At 35.3% G+C, this 19,344-nt stretch overlaps 1 protein-coding gene across 1 annotated transcript in view; it reads right to left on the bottom strand.

Moving 5' to 3' along the window:
- LOC123550650 (neural-cadherin-like) overlaps nt 1-19,344 on the bottom strand; it is a 95,149-nt gene that overhangs the window by 48,776 nt on the left and 27,029 nt on the right. Inside the window, exons 3-11 of the mRNA XM_053545238.1 lie at nt 12,010-12,195; nt 7,233-7,506; nt 5,722-5,962; nt 5,034-5,148; nt 4,039-4,162; nt 2,489-2,745; nt 1,711-1,982; nt 979-1,440; nt 161-535 (exon numbers count right to left, since the gene is read on the bottom strand). Of these exons, the coding sequence (XP_053401213.1) occupies nt 161-535; nt 979-1,440; nt 1,711-1,982; nt 2,489-2,745; nt 4,039-4,162; nt 5,034-5,148; nt 5,722-5,962; nt 7,233-7,506; nt 12,010-12,195 (2,306 nt within the window). The remainder of the gene's footprint in view (nt 1-160; nt 536-978; nt 1,441-1,710; nt 1,983-2,488; nt 2,746-4,038; nt 4,163-5,033; nt 5,149-5,721; nt 5,963-7,232; nt 7,507-12,009; nt 12,196-19,344) is intronic.

The following is a 19,344-nucleotide window of genomic DNA, read 5'->3' on the forward strand; positions in this document are numbered from 1 at the left end:
TGCTGCTGAGTCTGCTAGTCACATAAAGAAAATGCATTTAATAGGATCTATTTATATAGTCAACATGTCAGGGCACGATTTAAAGCAGTTGCTTACTAGATGAGTCACTTAAAACAAAGTGGTCACATACACAATGCCAAATGTAATTGATGGAACCTACTGTAACTCGTAAACGAAGCTCATATCTGTTCTGTACATTATAATCCAGCTGTCCCTTCAGGATAAGTGTGACCCTGTTGCCATCTTGGTAAATTCTGAATGGTCCCAGTTGTTGTACAGTGTTCTCCATTGAGTCTATCAGTGCAAATGAAAGACCATCAAAAGGTGCGGGAGTGTTTGAAGCTGCTGCCATTGTTGCTATAGTGTATGGGATAGGTGCCGTCTCTTTCACTGTGTATTCTCGCTCATAGTTATCACTGTTCCAGGTAGGTGGGTTGTTGGTGCGGTCCGTGACACTAATGGTAACAGAGCTAAATGCACTCAGTGGTGGGTCTCCCTGGTCTTCTGCCTTCACCCTCAGAATCACAGAATCCCTCTGAAAAATTATTGTTCAGTATTAATGGGAATAAACTTGCCAAACATTGATGCATCTGATTTCTAGCTTTCCACTTAAAATAACTAGGATTGAGAAAGAATCTTTTATGCAGTCCAAACAATTTTTTTTGTTGGGTTAAACATCACACCAGCACAATTATAGGACGTATGGCGACTTACCAGCTTTTGATGATGGAGGAAGACCCAAACTGCCCCTGCATGCATTATAATTTATTTCAGCAAGAGCTGACACCTGGACAGAACCACCAAAACCTTCCATAAACCAGCTGGATGGCTTCCTTACATGAATTCAACACCCCTGAGTGAGGCTCAAACCCACATAGGTGAGGGGCAAGTGATTCGAAGTCAGCAGCCTTAACCACTTGGCCATGGAGGCCCTACAGTCTAAACGTAAAAGGCATCAAGTTATACAAAAATCCTTACCCCATGTAATCCTTTCTCCAGGTATATAATACCAGTGTCTGACTCCACTCTGAAAAAACTGCCAGGATTATCTGTCAATGTATAAACAACATTTGCATTTTCCCCTTCATCCCGGTCTGCTGCACGCACAGCAAAAATCCTCCGCCCTACGGTGGCTGATGACTCACTTATTGATGTAGCATAAGATGGAGAGTCAAAGGCTGGAGAATTATCGTTGACGTCACCAATCTGTACCCAGAACGTGCAATGTGAATCCAGTGACTGAGGCTCCCCCTGGTCAGCAGCTTTTACAGTAACAGGGATGCTGCGAATACCTGTGAGTGCTTCACGGTCAAACCGTACTGCTGTTACTACACGTCCATTCGTTGGATCAACTTCAAATTGTTTTGGTTGCCGTGGTGATGTAACAATAGAGTATGTTACATTACCATTGTTTCCTCTGTCATTGTCAATGGCAGTTACCTGAAACAATGTAATTAATGTTAAAAAGATCTAATACATTCATTTTATTTGATCAGATTCCACTATTAATTAAGACAAATGAATTTTGTGACCAATACTTAGTCTAGATACATGAAATATCATTAGTTGACAAGGAAAAAAAAAACCTCTTTAACTTTTTTAAATAATTTTACAGGTTTTTAAAGTTATTTATTATACAGCTACACTGTAAAAACACTTATCAAATTTGAATTAATGTCTGTAAACTAACAACAGATAAAGGAGTATCACCTGTACAACAAAAGTTCCTATATCCTGATTTTCCAACACTTCTGGGGCATAATTACAGCTGGGGAACTGTGGCTGGTTGTTGTTTGTATCTTTGATTTCCACGATAATAAATGTATCACTGGACAGCGACTTGGCCTCTCCACAGCAAGAGCCGTCATCGTACGCTGTGATGTTCAACGTGTAGAAAGGAACAGACTCAGGAAGACTGCTAGTCAATGTTATCAAACCCGAGTCTGGATCAATGCGAAATGGTGGGCTTTCTACTTGCATAGCTGAAAATAGTAAACATTGTATAAAAACACCAGATATCTGCAATTTTACATACTTAAGAACATCAAATGCTGAACATTACAAATTATGATTTTCTTTTTATATTAATCAGTTTTTCTGAAACAAAGACTTCTTTTCAACAAAACCATTTTCTTATTTCAAGGTTTCTGCTTCTACAGAAGTAGCAAGAGAAAGTCTCTCTGTTTACAAAATGAGAAAACATGTTTAAAGCAAAGTTTTAGTTGTTTTAAGAAGGGATGGAATCTCTTAGCTAAAAATAATTGAAGATAACACTTCGAAACACTTCAAAGAAAATGGGATTTTTTCAAAATACTAAACTAATATATAGTAATGACAGACAGACAACACCAAACACTTATCTAGGACCTCTAGACATTGTTGAGTTTTCTGAAGGACATAATATGAGATAAAACATTGTATGATAACCGCACTTTCTGTGACTAAAATATTAAGCCATTTATAAAATACTTTAAGCAGAATGACTTACGTGTAAAATAGTATTTGATGTTATCACCATCATCATCTGTAGCCTGTATAATCGTGACAACACTTCCCGCAGTCTGCTCTTCACTGATCTTAGTCAGCAGATGATCACTTCCGATCCCAAACACCGGAGCCTCATCATTCACGTTGGTAACATACACGATAACGGAAGCCATACCAGACCTCGGTATCTCTCCTTTATCTCTAGCTGTCACATTAAACTTGTACTGATGATCAATGCGGAAATCAAAGTCCAATTTCCTACAGGAGAAATAATTAAGATTTGTACACGACAAATGCGTGATGACATAACTGCGAATCTCTGCTGTAACTTAATACTGAGTAATTGTCTGCAATGTTGAGAGACTAACTGACAAGTTAGTGACAGCTCACTGACAATTCCTGAGAAACTTTCCTGCTCACAAAAAATTCCCATTCTAATGGGGGAAGTTTTGCATCCAGGTTACTTAACGACTCCTGGCATTAAACGTAATGGAGTTCATATTTTCCATGGTTAAATAGAGTCCCAAAAGTGACATTCACTAACTGATATTTTATTAGCTCTTGGCATTTACTTCAAATAAAATCTACATTTTCATCTGAAACTTCCTGAAATGGTCATATCAAGGAACATCTTTTTTTTGTTCATTCAAATTGCAATATTAATCAACAAGCAAGTGATGCAAAATACAGCAAAATAATTGCTGAGAAAATGTAAACTTCAGAGTAAGACCAATGAATCAAATCTGTTAATGTTCCATATTGATTTAATTCTATGTATAACAGAGAGAGCAGCTATCCAAATAGAGACTATGTATTATTACATGGTTAGACAGGCACTACTTTCAATGTTGCATATACATATTCTGTCAAAACCACAAAGGAGGTAATAAAAAAAGCATGGATTCAATAATACTTTCTGCTACGTTTATCAATTAGACACTAGATAAGAATTAACAAAAGTAAGTAATATAGTTCATGTTGAACCAAGAAAATGTGGCAGTGACACTGTAACCAAAATCATCAAGACCCTTCAAATATGGTTAGTTAATTAACTGATGACTGTTCAGGGCTTTATCATCTTTTGAAAATAACATGCAATAGTATTTCATGACAATGGTAATTTCTTCATCCAATAATCGTTAGATTCCCCACTGTTCTAAAGATCGTGCTTCAGGATACAAGAAAATTATGAAATAATTTTATGTCTACATTATATGCAAAATTATAAATGTTAAATACTACTTCATCAGGTGTTTAGTGGTCCAAAACTGTCCCCATTGAAATGTTCAGACAAGACACAGCTGTGGGTCTGAAGGCTTCGTTTTAATTTATAAAAGAACATTAATCAAGCAGGCTAAACGTAGAACATGTTCCCCCTGAACTAACCAAGCAAATGGTGTTAAAAGTATACACTGAACTCCCCCAATCCATATAACTATCCTACTAATTGCTGCTTGTATTTTGTGTAATTAAAATAAGCCTGATCAAAACTTTACATATATTCAAAATTTTATATAGTTTTTTAAATCGTATCTCTTCTTAAGAACATACTTAGCAACAGTAATTTGTCCTATGTACTGGTTGTTGATATAAACAGTCCGTACAGTGAAATGACTGTCACTGACAAAATATTCGATCTCTCGATTTACTCCAAAATCTCTGTCTGTAGCTGTCACTGTAAAATATACAAGTCATCATTAATGTTGCAATGTAGACATCAGTACAAGTTTGTGTCATGGTATGGGTTTAATGACATTTTTTCATTATTTTAATAATGTAATGGTAGTCAAATAGACTAACCCTTGTTTTTAAGATTCTGTAACAGCCCTGGCTTGTTCTTCACAAGTGCATCACGGGGTGGGTGGGGGGGATTACCCTGAGATCAAACATGCACCCTCTTACTTTAGTGTCTTCTCTGCCTACTGAGCCAAGCATCAGTACAATATAATATGATGTTTCATACAACAGCTTCAGTTTGGTATAAACATTGGTGACAGGAACTGTAAGGTTAACCTTAGTTTATTTGCCTTTTCATTCAAACCCTTACTTCCTAGGCCTATATTACTGAACAGAGATACTGCCATGCCCTCTCAGATGGGCAAACTTCCAGGCTAAAATATCTAAGCACCCAACTATAAAATTTCAATATACAAATTATCCTGTACAAATCTTGTCACCTGTAAACATAACCAGTCCATAATTACCTGTTTTGATAATGCCTAGAGGCAAACTGCAAACTTCAAAAGGTCTAGAATTAAAACTTATAATGACTAGTCACAGACAGTGTAATAATCAGCTTTTTTTACTGTCAACTGTTAAACAGTACTCTCGTTTTACGGCACAGCATTTTTTTGCTAACCATCCTTTATTTTCAGGGGAAATACTTTGGGTTCAAATACTTGCATACAGAAACTCATTTTATTACACACAGAAAAGGCCATACAATATTCTAATAACTTGTTGTTTTTTTTTCAAAACCTGGTTTAAAATGTCTGTAAATGTCTTATAAATGGAAGGAACTAAAACAGATCTATGATATAGAATACCTTGTAAGGGTATAGCAGGGCCTCCTATAGGTGTACTCTCAGACAATACAAAGGTGTAGGTGGACAGCTGGAACTTGGGGCTGTTGTCATTCACATCCTCTACATCTATTATCAACTGAAATTACATTTTCATCAACACATCTAGATTAAAGTTCAAGGTCATTTTATATTCTAGATTCAACAAATTTAAAACTGAAGATTCTCCTAAAGAAACCAGAAAGATTTTACGAGTTTGTTGTTTTGCAATAATGTAAAGTCAATTTAATGCAGAGATGAAATTCCACCTAATCAACTTGGTGATTTCTGCAATCTCAAGTTATTAAATTACAGTAACAGCAAAACCAATTGCCTTTTAAAATTGCTCATTAAAACTTCAGAGATTACAAATCAATGAAAATAACAGTTTTCCAAGAACCATATGAAAATTAATCACACGTAGGAGTAATTTTGATATTATTATAGCATGGAAACAAAATAAACCACTTTTATGTTTTTCTGGTATATTCCCTGAAGATTTTGCTGCCAGATTCAGACTTTCAAACATTCTAAATGTATGTCTGTTGAGTAGTGCTTTTATCTTTAAAGTAAGATACTTAACATCAAGCAGTTTTAGAAGTTTCCAGGATACTGCTGTTGCAAATTTTATATTCTTCAGTTCAAGACTAGAATATTTTTGCAATCTTGTTACCTGTGAAGTACTTGACAGCCCAGTTTCTTCTTCCGTTGCTGTGACATTTAGTGTGTACTGGTTTGGAAGCTCCTCATAGTCGAGGTCCTGTAGCGTCTCGACGTAACCTGCACTTGTAATGCTGAACAATCCTGACAACCTGCCGCTAGCCTCTGTCAAGTTGAATGTTGTTTTATTTTGGACTGAATCTTGAAAAAGTTTCAAATGAATCCGCAAAAAGTTATTGTCCATGTCTAAAATTCTGAAAATAAAGGAATTAATCTAAAGGTCATGTTTTAAATTCAACTGAACCTCTACTAACATAAAAATATGGAATGCAGCATCTGAAGTGCTCTGTCACAATCTGTATGAACAACTGAGAGTAAATATGGTACAGGGAAGATAAAGGTTAATGCCGTTGCACCATGACAAGAAATAAAGCAAATATTCTAGATGACATAGCAGTTTCCAGTTACCTTTAATACTGCTGGGAACTATTGCAAGACATGACAGAAATGTTAATATAAATAGAACTAAATTTACATTTCGATATTATAGTCATACGAAAATCAAACAAGATCTGTTTGTAGAACATAGATATCCACCATGATGTCTAGTCTCATTTTCAATCCCAAGATCACCTTGACCTTGACCTGTGATTTACTGATCCCTAACACATTAGGGGTCATCTACTGACCACAGGCAATCCTCCTATGAAGTTTGTGGACTGTAGGCCAAGGTATTCTTTACTTACCTAGCAGAAACTGTGCTGCTGTCTCAGTGACTTTGACCTTTTACCTACTGACCACCAAAACAATAGGGGTCATTACTGACCACAGGCAATCATCCTATGAAGTCTGACCATTGTTAGAGCAAGCAATATTTAGTTATTGATTGGAAACCAAATGGTCTACTGACCAATCAACAGACCAGCAGATAATGAGTAAAACTATTCTTCAAAGAGAGTCATGGTTATTGCTTAGTACTGGCATAATTTACTGATTAAATCATCTCAGTCAGTTAGCTTAACCCTAATCATGCTGGACACTATTGATTCTGCCTTTGCGGCCAGTGTAGATTATGATCAGCCTGCACATCCGTACAGTCTGATAATGAGCTGCACTGTTCACCATTCAGTCAGTATCCTTTTGGTATGAACCCCTTTTAACAGTTAATGGTACTGTCCAAATTGAAAGATGGACAAGTTCTTTATAGAAATTTAGCATGTTAAGGGTTTAAGTAATGGAAGTGTGTAACCTGGCTTCCTGGATTCTCTACCATACTAATCCATTTTGCACAACAAACTGCAAACCTTCCAAAGAGAGGTGGATAACAAATGAATTCTGACATATTGTTTTCTGTAAAAAAAAAATTGTCAAAGAGAATATTTGGCTTGCTTGGGGATCAAACTCACTACCTCTCATTCAGTCTTGTACTTTACCTTCTGTGCCACTCTGGTATACTAAAGAGAAGTTTGTACATTGTCAATGAGATCAACATATTTAAGGGTCTCAAACCTAACAGTGACTTACTTGCTTCCAGGTCCACTTTTTTCATAAACTTTAGCCTTGAAGGGATTCTCAAACAGCTGTGGTGGTCTCAGACCCACTAGAACCTTTACAATAGCGAAGTCAGATTTCTGTGGTGGTGACAATCCAGCAGCCATGTCCTGGGCTGACACTACCAATGTGAACTCAACTCCATTTGAAAACTGACCCGGCCCACTGACAGTTGTGACAATTTTACCAACAATGTCCCCAGTATCTAGGTCTTCCTCCGTGTTGATTCTAAACTTTCCTTCACCTCCTGCAGCAACAACAACAATGTTAATGGTAATAACATTTATATAGTATACTTTCAGCCAGCGTCAGGAACAAGCACCAATTTCTCTAAATATTGAATACTGCACAAGAAATATCAATAAAGATCACATGATCACCAAAGTTTGTACATGTATACTTTTTTCTCCATACATGTTGAGTTAATTATAAGACTATTTTTATGTGTAAACAGGAGAAGAAGAAAACAGGAAAAAAAGTTGTAACAGTTTTGTCTTCCATTTCCTACATTACAATGTAATACTGGTACAGCTACCAATATGTAAACATGTGTAATACAGTTTGGTTCAGACAATATTTATTTCGAAATACGAGTTGCACACAAACATGTATTAAAGTCACAGAAATGAGTAAGTTACGTTACAAGCTTGTATTAAAATCTCTTTCCTTTGTATCTGCCATTTCTGTTCCCAACTGCGCTATGAGCATTTAACTGTAACATGCAATTCACTCTGCATGATATTTATTGCTCTTTGAACTTTTATTAATTGACTATTCACAGAAATAATTTGATCAAGTTACATGTTCATTACAACTGCACATATTTCAGAGTAACTTCAAATATGGACAGCAGACGGGCAGTCTGTTGGAACTATTAATCTATTTCCTTTTACAAGAACTTGGCACCCCCTGGAAATTGGCTATTTCCGGTTCTATAAGACTTCATTCCAGGAAAAGATTTAAGGTATATGTTAACCTGATTTGAGACAAGATCAGCTTATTATCTGTCTGGTTTTGGTAAAAAAATTCAGATCTTATTTTCTTCATCAAATAAGTCTTGATTTAAGTAAAAACTTCAATTAATCCTTAGCATGCTAGACATGATTGATTCTGCTTTTGCGACTAGTGTAGATCATGATCAGCCTGCACATCCATGCAGTCTGATCAAGATCTGCACTGTTCGCTATTCAGTCTGTACCTTTTTAACAAGCACCCCTTTTAACAGTTAATGGTACTGTCCAAATTGTTTGTTTGTTTGTTTGTTTTGGGTTTAACGCTGTTTTTTACAACAGTATTTCAGTCATGTAACGGCGGGCAGTTAACCTAACCAGTGTTCCTGGATTCTGAACCAGTACAAACCTGTTCTCCGCAAGTAACTGCCAACTTCCCCACATGAATCAGAGGTGGAGGACTAATGATTTCAGACACAATGTCGTTTATCAAATAGTCACGGAGAACATACGCCCCGCCCGAGGATCGAACTCACGACCCCGCGATCCGTAGACTGACACTCTACCTACTGAGCTAAGCGGGCGGGTCTCTGTCCAAATTGAAAGATGGACAAGTTCATTATAGAAATTCAGCAGGTAAAGGGTTAAACAATCTTAGTTTTACAGTTACACAATTAAAATCATAATAATGAAAACTTTCCTGGTTTAATATCTGTCGATGACTCCAAGATTCCCCTCAAACATTATGTTTGGTTAGGAACAAACAACCTTCTTCAAGCCAGCTTGATGGCTTTCCCAAAAAGAGAAAACTGATCATCCAAAAAAATATTCAGTGAAGTTCTCAGTAAAGATACATTTGATAAATTTCATTCTGCCAAAGTACATGACTGAAAAATGTACATACAATAGCACTAAAACAGCTATTAAGTCTATGTTACCAACAGCATCACATTTCCTTTAACAGAGAAATGATTTTTTTCTTGACCCTCACCTGACCTTCATTTGTACATAAAGTAACTACAGATAGGTGATACAACCAAATATAAAGCTGCTATAGTGTAACATACAGACATAATGACAATTTTATGGCTAGGAGCCATGTAATTGACTACCATGACAACCTAATATCTCACACTGTAACAGCTTCTTGTTATAGCAGTCTCCTCTACTACCACTTACTTTAAGAGGTTCTGATTAAAAATTCCCTACCCCAGACAAATTACATCCTTGCTGATCAAATATAGATATTTTATTTATAAGCTATATTCCAGTTGTGACAAATGAGTCTATGTGAATTTTTGTTGGTGCAAAGGATTATGTAACTTATCACAGTACAACATGTGAATTTGAAGATAATTAATGGACTTTCATCTGACTCATTGAACACTAAAATTAAATTAAGGCTGCAGCTCTAAATTCAGCTTTAAATCTAATTTTTGACAGTGGACTTGGATCGATCTGCTTTGGTGTTTCGGGGCAAAAAAAGAACAAAAAGAGAATCTGTAGGAAATAACTCTAGTTAAAAGCAGATTGTTGAGAAGATGCTAAACTGAAAGTCCATTACAATGCTGCTTTTTCATGGCCTCATGTATCTTTACATTATTTGTATTTGATATTATGAATTCATCAGCCTGTCACAGTATTTATACAGATGCAGCAAATGACAAGAAGATTTTCTAAATATCAGTAGACATTATCGATCAATCACACCCTATGTTGTAACAGACATTAGTGTATACTTTTATTTTCAGGCAACTTAACCCTTACCCTGCTATATTTCTATAATGGACTGGTCCATCTTTCAATTTGGACAGTACCACTTATTACTCAAAGGGGTTTTCACTGAAAATTTACTGACTGAATAGCGAACAGTGCAGACCATGATCAGACTGCACGGATGTGCAGCCTGATCTTGGTCTGCACTGGTCACAAAGGCAGAATCATCTGCCGCCAGCAGGCTAAGGATTAATATTCAGAAGCAAGTATAAAATTGACCAAAGACAAAAGAGGACTAAACACTGAATGGTGTACTTTTATGCTACATTTCCATTTTCAGTAGTAGCTTTTTTACATACTCGGCACCTATGAAATGACTGGCTGACACAATTCTCATGCAAACACAATGTCATGCCATCCTGACTTTGAAGTCAACTTACTATTTGATGGTAAGAATCTAATTTTACAGACATTTATTCAAATAAATTAAGAAATAAAAATCTTTACTGCAGGAAAAAGTAACTCCAGTCCTGAAAACTGCTTCTCCAATATGGTTTATTATATTAGACAGTGCCATTTACTTAAAAGTTTTACAAACTGGCTTAATTTCAGACAGAACAAGTTCAATTTCCTGCTACATTAAAAATTGGAAACACTGGAATCTTCCATTACCATGCTATAGCTCTGAAAGTGAGGATTTTTATGGAATCTGACATGTAAGAAATGGATCAATTCATAAAAAATGTTGCCTGACTTCTCAGTTTACAACAAAGCATATAGTGACAGCTGATGGCATGTTTGTTATAATTAAGGAAACTCTTCTTTCATGTTGTTAATGATTTAGACGAGATGTTCCGATCTGATTCTTGTATCGGTACCACCGCCTTGCTAAATTACGGAGACAAGTGATTTTTTTTATCTGGCTCAAGAGGCTAATATCTTATTTTCTTCAAATAAGTATTTTTTATTTTATGCTCTTCAGTGAAATACTAAAAGTAACAAAATCAGACAAACATGAGGGTCATGATGATCTTATATCACTCACCTGCTAAACCTGGCCTAGGAATCATCAAGATGAACATTCTGACCAAGTTTCATGAAGATAGGATCATAAATGTGACCTCTAGGGTGTAAACAAGCTTTTCCTTTTATTAGACCTGGTGACCTAGTTTTTTACCCCACATGACCCAGTTTCGAACTAGGCCTAGAGATCCTCAAGATAAACATTCTGTGCAAGTTTATTTCAAATCAATGCATAAATGAAACCTCTTTATGTCTGAAAGGGTCAGAATAGAAAATTTTGCCCCTTTCAGTTTTCGAAAGAAACCGAGATATTATGCCGATACAAGTTGTGTGCAAGTTTGATTAAAATTGATCGCAAGATGTGGTCTCTATCGTGTTCACAAGCCAAAAATTGAAATTTAAGGGGCCATAACTCTGGAATCCATGATGGGATCTGGCCAGTTTCCGAAAGAACCGAGATATTATGACAATACAAGTTGTGTGCAAGTTTGATTAAAATCAAATTCAAAATTTTTAATGTGGTCTCTATCATGTTCACAAGGAATTGTGGACAGACGACGGATGGATGACAGTAGAAGGGTGATCACAAAAGCTCATCTTGTCACTACGTGACATGTGAGCTAAAAAGGCTTATTTTTACATAAGACATTTTAAATTTCTAATAACAGAGCTTTGAGAGGGAAACATATCCATGACAAAAAAAACCTATAATTATCTTAACATATTTCGACAACATTAAATTATCTTTAATTGACAAAAACTATGTTTATTGTTGCCCCTAAAGCACATCAAAATTTAAACAACCTTTACCTTGCTAAATTTCTAATAATTCAATTTGGGCAGTATCACTTATTATTCAAAGGGGTGTTCATGGATGTGCAGGCTGATCTTGGTCTGCACTGGGTCGCAAAGGCAAAACACTTGCCACCAGCATTCTAAATGTTAAAAGACACTGCCACAGTACTTTGTATTTACAGCTACTTCAGCGAGTGTCTTTTTGACACGCAAAACTTTTCATACAAGACAGTTCAAATATTCCTGCATGTTGCATCAGCAATTACCTGATTCAAGGTTATACTTGAGCCGAGAGTTTTGGTCAGGATCATACGCATATAGGGTGTACACGTTCTCGCCAAGACCAGGGTTCGTGGAGACCGTTGCCAAGAATGGTACAGGTTTGTTCCGAAATACCGGTTTCTCATCGTTCTTATCTTGTACACGAATCGTAACTTCAACAATTGTGTGATCTGAAAAATATGAAAATAGTACTTACTTTTAACTAATTTATTTCAACTCACTTAGAAGAAATTTTTAGTATTACCATTAAAAGTATCCTATGAACTTAATTGGGTTCAAATCAATACACTCCAGATTCTTAATCATGCTGCAGTCAAATCAAGTAAAATATTTGATTTTTCATTAATTAAATAATATCAGATGCTTCATAATTGTTTCAAGATTAGCTAGTCACCAGGTTATCTAGTCATAACTTTTGTTGTTTTTTTAGGACCATATCCCCCCTGAAGAGAGCAAATTTACAATACACTGGAGACAATTTCTGTGCCCAGATGGTCTTATAAACAATTTTTCTACACATGCATTTTGTCACTTTGCTTAAAACTAGAAAATAGTATAACACAATATAAACTTCACTTCTGTCCAGTTTTTGCCTTAGAAATAATTGTACCATAATTGCTTTGGCACTGTCACACTATAGGAACTGACAAAACAAGACAAAACTATTTTAGCCGCCTGTCTACTTAAGTGGACACAACTTCTTCTGCATGTCTTTAATAGACGCTGATCAATTATGGGGCCGATTTCTCGCCCAACAGGGAGCTGAGAGCAATCATTGGGATTAATTTCATGCTTCAGTCAGATGGAATAATGAAATTAGTGACATGTTTGTCCAGTGAATGAGCAGTTTTATAGTCAGAAAACATCTCAATTATTCAGGCATGATTCATGTTCATTTTCTTCAGCTACTATTTCAGGTTTTCTCCAGTATAAAATTATTTATAGCCACAAACTATTTCCATCAGTATGTCCACCATCTTTACAAAAAGGTACCAAATTTTATAAAATTTTGATAATATTCGTTTTAACAAAAAGGGATCGCAAAGATGCTAGCTTCTCAACCTTGAAGTCCTATGTTTGAGTCCATTGGTAGGGACATGACTGGGTCTCTTCATTAGAAACCTGAGTTATATGTATTTCTAATGTAAAGAAAGGGAATAAGTCCTATAAACAAAAACACAGTAAAAATCATGTTCATATTGCTATCACTGTGATCTATGTACTGAGCTGAGTATGAAAAACCTGCAAACACAAAACACCACCTCTAGATCTGTCAGTAAAAACTGATGGAATACATTTTTTTGCCACACAAAATACTCTTGTTTTTTTTTTCTTATCTCCAAAACAGAAGGTTTTTCTTGTATACTGAAAGTGGCAGGAACCAATATATCACTCAGATAAAAAATTACACAAATAATCACACTTCCATGTACAGCATTACTCACAAGGCTACCATTAGTAATTGGTTATAAACTGACTTTCAACTTATTTACCACTGTATTAACACAAACAGACATTTTTCAACCTTAAACTCTGTGATTTTTTTATGTTATATAATATACCTTACTAAGCAATTTTAGGGTCTGTGATCAAGTCATATTAAAACCTTACCCTGCTAAATTTCTATAATGAACTTGTTCATCTTTCAATTTGGTCAGTACCATTGACTGTTAAAAGGGGTGCTTACCAAAAAGATACTGACTGAATGGCGAACAGTGCAGATCATGATCTACACTGGTCGCAAAGGCAGAATCAATTGTGTCCAGCATGATAAGGGTTAACTTCCTTTTAATATCATGACTTTGAAAATAACTACATAAAGACCTTTAATTAAAAGCCAGGTATGTTCAGCAACACTAACAAACATCATACCGGCAGTGCTTTTTACATTAAAACCAAATCTCCTGAAACAAGATCTTCCATGCCTGTTTAAAAAAAAAAACAAAAAAACATTCTTGTACAAATCTATTGGATGACTAAATAACAAATTCTGATACCTTTTGCTAAAACACACATCTTTAAACACAAGATTCATGTTCAGATGAAGTTATTACAATAAATACATAACTGGCATGCCACCACCATCACGTGGCACGTGCGAAACATGCTCTCACAGCACGTCATGTCATAAACCACCGACTTTCATACATGATTCTATCCACAATAATAATTAACAACAAACTTCCATAACTTCAAACATCATTTCTACAACTTGCCTACAAACCACAAAATTCCCAGAACTAAATTTAATTATGTTTTGGTATTATAAACATTTCAACCTACATTTTATTTTTTAAACAGAAGATGCATAAATATTATAATCAAATATATGAAGTTTATTGCAACATTTTGACATCTGTAAAAGTACTGCATCAGCATCAAACAACTCCATTGAAGCCCTACAATTCAGCATGAGAGAAATAACTATAAATGTTCTACTTTTCAGCACTTCAAGCAAAACTTAAAGGTTATCAGTCTTATTACAATTTATTTAATATACACTTAAAAAGTGTTGTTTTTTTCAGAACATTTTCAGCCTAATTATTTTTCATTGACAGGAAGCATATTTATTTGATAGTATCTACAAACTGTTAACGAATGTTAATTACCAGTCGTACTCAAGCAAAATTTATCTTCCAGAACAGATATAAAATATGAATGTCTTCAATTAATACCAGTTGTCTTTGATGCAATTATTCCTAAAAATTTCTTCTTCCCAACAGACTGACCTCACAATCACATCCTTTATTAAGAAAGTTTGCCTGCGCGAAAAAAACTAAATTAAAATTTTTTCAATACATTTTAATTAAATTGACAGTTAATACATATACAGTTCTGTAAAATGATAGAGGGGGCAGTCACTCAAACCACTGTTTTAGAGCATAACTCACATTATGAACCTGCCCATACTTTAAATAAATTGCCTGGTATGTCATCTGGTCTCTTCCTCAACCATTTAACCTAGTGACTACATAACCTCAGCTATCATGCAGTGTCACTGGAGGTCCAGCAGTGCAAATGACCATGCAGCCACACTGCTGTCACCTAGCATGTATTTGCCTATTTCTCATCTAGTCAGCCAAGAAAACACCTATCTGATACATATCAGACAATGAAACACACATCAAGACAATCATTTCCTAGAAAAAGCATGTTGCAACGCCACATCTACAACTCCAGATGTTGTTGTACCTAGTCTACCATGGTTAATTAAGAGTTCAAAACTCTGTGTTCCACAATCATGGCATGGATATGAGGAATTTCCTAGCAGCCAGTTTCTGCTGCATTTTTTCTTCTACCTGTCATTCTCAACAAAAATAAAACACATTATCACACTCACTGTTATATATAGGACTGACATAGGCCTGTCAGAAAGAATTTCAAATACCAATTATCTTTTATTTTACAAAACTGTGAGCTGTCCCTTACGAAAATGAAATATGGAAACAAGCTGGCATTAAGCTGCAAGGTAACTGTCAATGATCTGGCAACAGTCTGTCAAAAAAAAAAAAGGTAACTGGAAATAATCTGACTCCTATATGGGAACAAACTTCCAAGAAAAAAAGTTTAGCTGAAAATAATATGGACACTATTTCCATATTATTTCCAGTTTCTGGGAATAATCTGCAAACTATATGACAATAAACTGGCTCATAACAATCAGCATGTAAACACACTGACAATATTGTCAGCTTGTTTCCAGTGTCTGGAAGAAATCTGGCTGGAAAATGGCAAGAAATTGGAAATAAAAAACATAATTTCTATAATCGAATTGAATGAGTACTGAGATACCAGCTTGCATACAAAAACTTAAGCCAAAAATGCTATGTGGAAAAAGGGGCTTAATTTTGGAAAAAAGTATAGTTATGGGACCTGCTTAGTACATGTCAGGTCCTGACATTGAACAAGTGTGTAATTAGTATCAATCTATAATTCTGTGAAAAAAAAAAAAAAGAAAACATAGGGGCATGTCCAATAACTTCTATTTTTTGAATAATCGAGATAAAAATTACATAAGTGACAATATTGTATGGATTTTCTGTCTGTCTGACAGTACATTGGATATAAATTTACTCAGAGCAGATTCTGACAATGAACTGGCTACACAATGGCAATACACTGGCAATATACCCATCTTAGCAATTTTCACAGCAAAACAAATATTACAAGACACCTTATCAAAATGGCCGAGTGTTGCATTTTTCCCTCCAAAACTATTTTCAGTTTTCAATAGTTTTCCAGCACTGATGGGCACATGGTAAAGGTACTTTTTCATCATTTTACAGTTACTTGTTTTCATTGTAACACAGATTCTGTCCGCAACAAGTATTTTTGCTAAACAGATGCAGAAATTTTAAAAGTCATGTGTTTTCGCTACCCTGTAAAATTAAACTTGCAGATTTACCATAATCTTTGTCAAATTTTCTTTGGTTTCAATATCATATTATTGATAACTGAAATATTGCAAATCTTAATTGGTATTAAAATTGAGTCACAAGCAAATGAAGGTTTTAAGTCACATTAAAATTCATAATAAACATTAATAAGGATAAATAGAAAAAAATATATACTGACACTAAACTGGAAACAAACTTCCCATACACTGACAATGCTATGACAATACAATGGTAATAAAGACAATTTTCCTAGGGGGAAATAAAAAGAATTAGTAACACTGAGTAGTAAGCGATATATTGGGATTCTAGTCCATCTTTAGCTCAGTAGGTAGAGCGTCGATCTACGGATCATGGGGTCGCGAGTTCGATCTTAGGACGGTGCTTATGTTCTCCGTGACTATTTGATAAATGACACTGTGTCTGAAATCATTAGTCATCCACCTCTGATTCATGTGGGGAAGTTGGCAGTTACTTACAGAGAACAGGTTTATACTGGTACAGAATTCAGGAACACTGGTTAGGTTAACAGCCCCCTGTTACATGACTGAAATACTGTTGAAAAACAGCATTAAACCCAAAACAAACAAACAAAACTAGTCCATCTGCAACACTAATGTATACCCGCTGTTACATGACTGAAATACTGTTGAAAAACGGCGTTAAAACCCAAAACAAAAAAACACTAATGTATAAGTGCTCATAACTTTGTACTGCATAAAGGAATTTAGTTAAAACTTTAAATAATGATAGTTTGCTAAAGTGTTTCTCTTGTCCATATAAGAGAGCCTGGCATGTTGTGAATGACTATACACTGACAATACAATGTTAACACACTGGCAATATGCCAGTGTGTTGTCAGAAAAATATTTCCAGTTTACTGGCTGTGCACTGACAATACAAGGACAACAGACTGGAAAGTCCAAAAAGCCGCTTGTTGTCAGTTGTGTATCCAGTGTGTTGCCATATTGACATTGCATACCAGTTTGTTGCCAGATTGTTGTCAGTGTTTATTTCCAGATACCTCTATATAATTTAGCTCCTTCAAATAGTTTTATATGAAAAATCGATGAAAGTTTGTTAAAACGTCATTACAAACATCACTGACAACAAACTGTATATAAACTGACAGCAGACTGGAAGTTAAATTTTACAGCTGGTTTTCAGGTCTGGAAATCAGCTGACAAGCACATGGACACATGATGGTTATTCAGTGGCAACACACTGGATCAGTTTATTGTCAGCTCTGGAAATAGGCTGGCAAGTAACTGGATTTAAGAGTATTATTGACTGGAAACACACTTGACATAAACTGACCACACACTGACAATAGGGAAGGTTTTTCATAAGGGGTGTTAAAAAAACATTGTCATTCACTGTCTAAAAGTGATGGAGCTCACATTCAATACCACAAAATGCTAAACATCTAACTATCTAAATATATTGAAGGCAACTCCCATCTTGAAACAGATTTTGTTTTTTCCCCCTGAAATACAAGGATGGCAAACAATAGAAACATTATAAAGAGATCAGGCTTATCAGAGCCTCACATACCAACATGCATGTTACAAGGCAATAAAATAGCACATAAAAATGCTTCCTTGACACACTTGGTGCTGTTATAGAACAAACAGAATATAGCATTGCATCAACAGAATGATGTGAAAAAAATGGAAACTTGAAGAAAAAAATGTTTGAAAAAATAATAAAGCATGCTTACAAGGTTGAAATACTATTTCAGAATATATAAATTGATGGAAGAGCAATCAACAGAAAAACTGAAAACCTTTTATCCAAAGTCTAGCGAATGTTATCTTTCGAAACCGAACAGTAATATGGTATTTGTAATAAAATCTAGTGAATTTACAACAATATAGCAGAATCCATTCTGAGAATGCAATCCTTAGTTTTTCAAGCCATTTACAGGAAGTTCATTATAATGACAACTGACAAACTTCACAGGAGTTTCGCAAAAATAAGGACAAACATCCATGGGTACGCTCCAAGAATGCATCCTCAGGAATGCATGTACTATGGATGTGTAAATGATTGATATCTACATTAGAATATGTAGATAAGGTAAACAAAAGAACACATGGACAAAAGAAACAAATTACAAAATAACAAGACCTGATTGTAAACCATGTTTGCCTTTACGACAGCCTGTTTCATTTTTAGTCTTGAGATCACAATGACCTTGACATTTGACCTACTGACCCCAATACAATACATGATATCTAGTGAAAACAGACAATCATCCTATGAAGGCCAAATCCAATGAAAACTATTTTCAGTCTCAAGTTCACTGTGATCTTGAACTTTGACCTACTAACCCCGAAAATACTAATGGTCAAGAACAGGCAATCATATGATAAGTATGAAGGCAGTCAAGCCAAATGGTTTTCAAGTTACTGAAAGGGAACAATTTTCAATCTTGAGGTAAATGCAACCTTGACCTTTGACCAGTACTGACCCAAAAAAGCCAAAACTGTTTTTACTTACAGAGTGGAAACTTTTTTAGTCTTAAATTGATGTCAATGACCTTGATTTTTGACCTAATGACCCCTAAACAACAGAGGTCACCTTGTGAAGACAGGCTATCATCCTATGAAGTCTCAGACGACTGTAGGCCAAATCATTATTCTAAGTTATTGAGCAGAAATCTTTTCAGTCTCCAGGTCACTGTGACATTGACCTTTGACCTACTATGCCCTCAAACAGTTGGCTTCATCTGTAATGATCGAAAACCACAAGGTCTACCAGCAAACCTACAGACAGAATGACAATGAGCAAAGAAATATACCCAACTTGAAGTAGGGCATAATAAGACTTCTGTAAATATTCCTAGGGTTAAAAACTATAATTCAGTTCAATTCAAACAAAGATCAATAGCATACAAAACTAAATATAAAATGCCATTTACTA

This window comes from Mercenaria mercenaria, chromosome 6, assembly GCF_021730395.1.
Source record: "Mercenaria mercenaria strain notata chromosome 6, MADL_Memer_1, whole genome shotgun sequence".
NCBI classification, from domain to species: domain Eukaryota; kingdom Metazoa; phylum Mollusca; class Bivalvia; order Venerida; family Veneridae; genus Mercenaria; species Mercenaria mercenaria.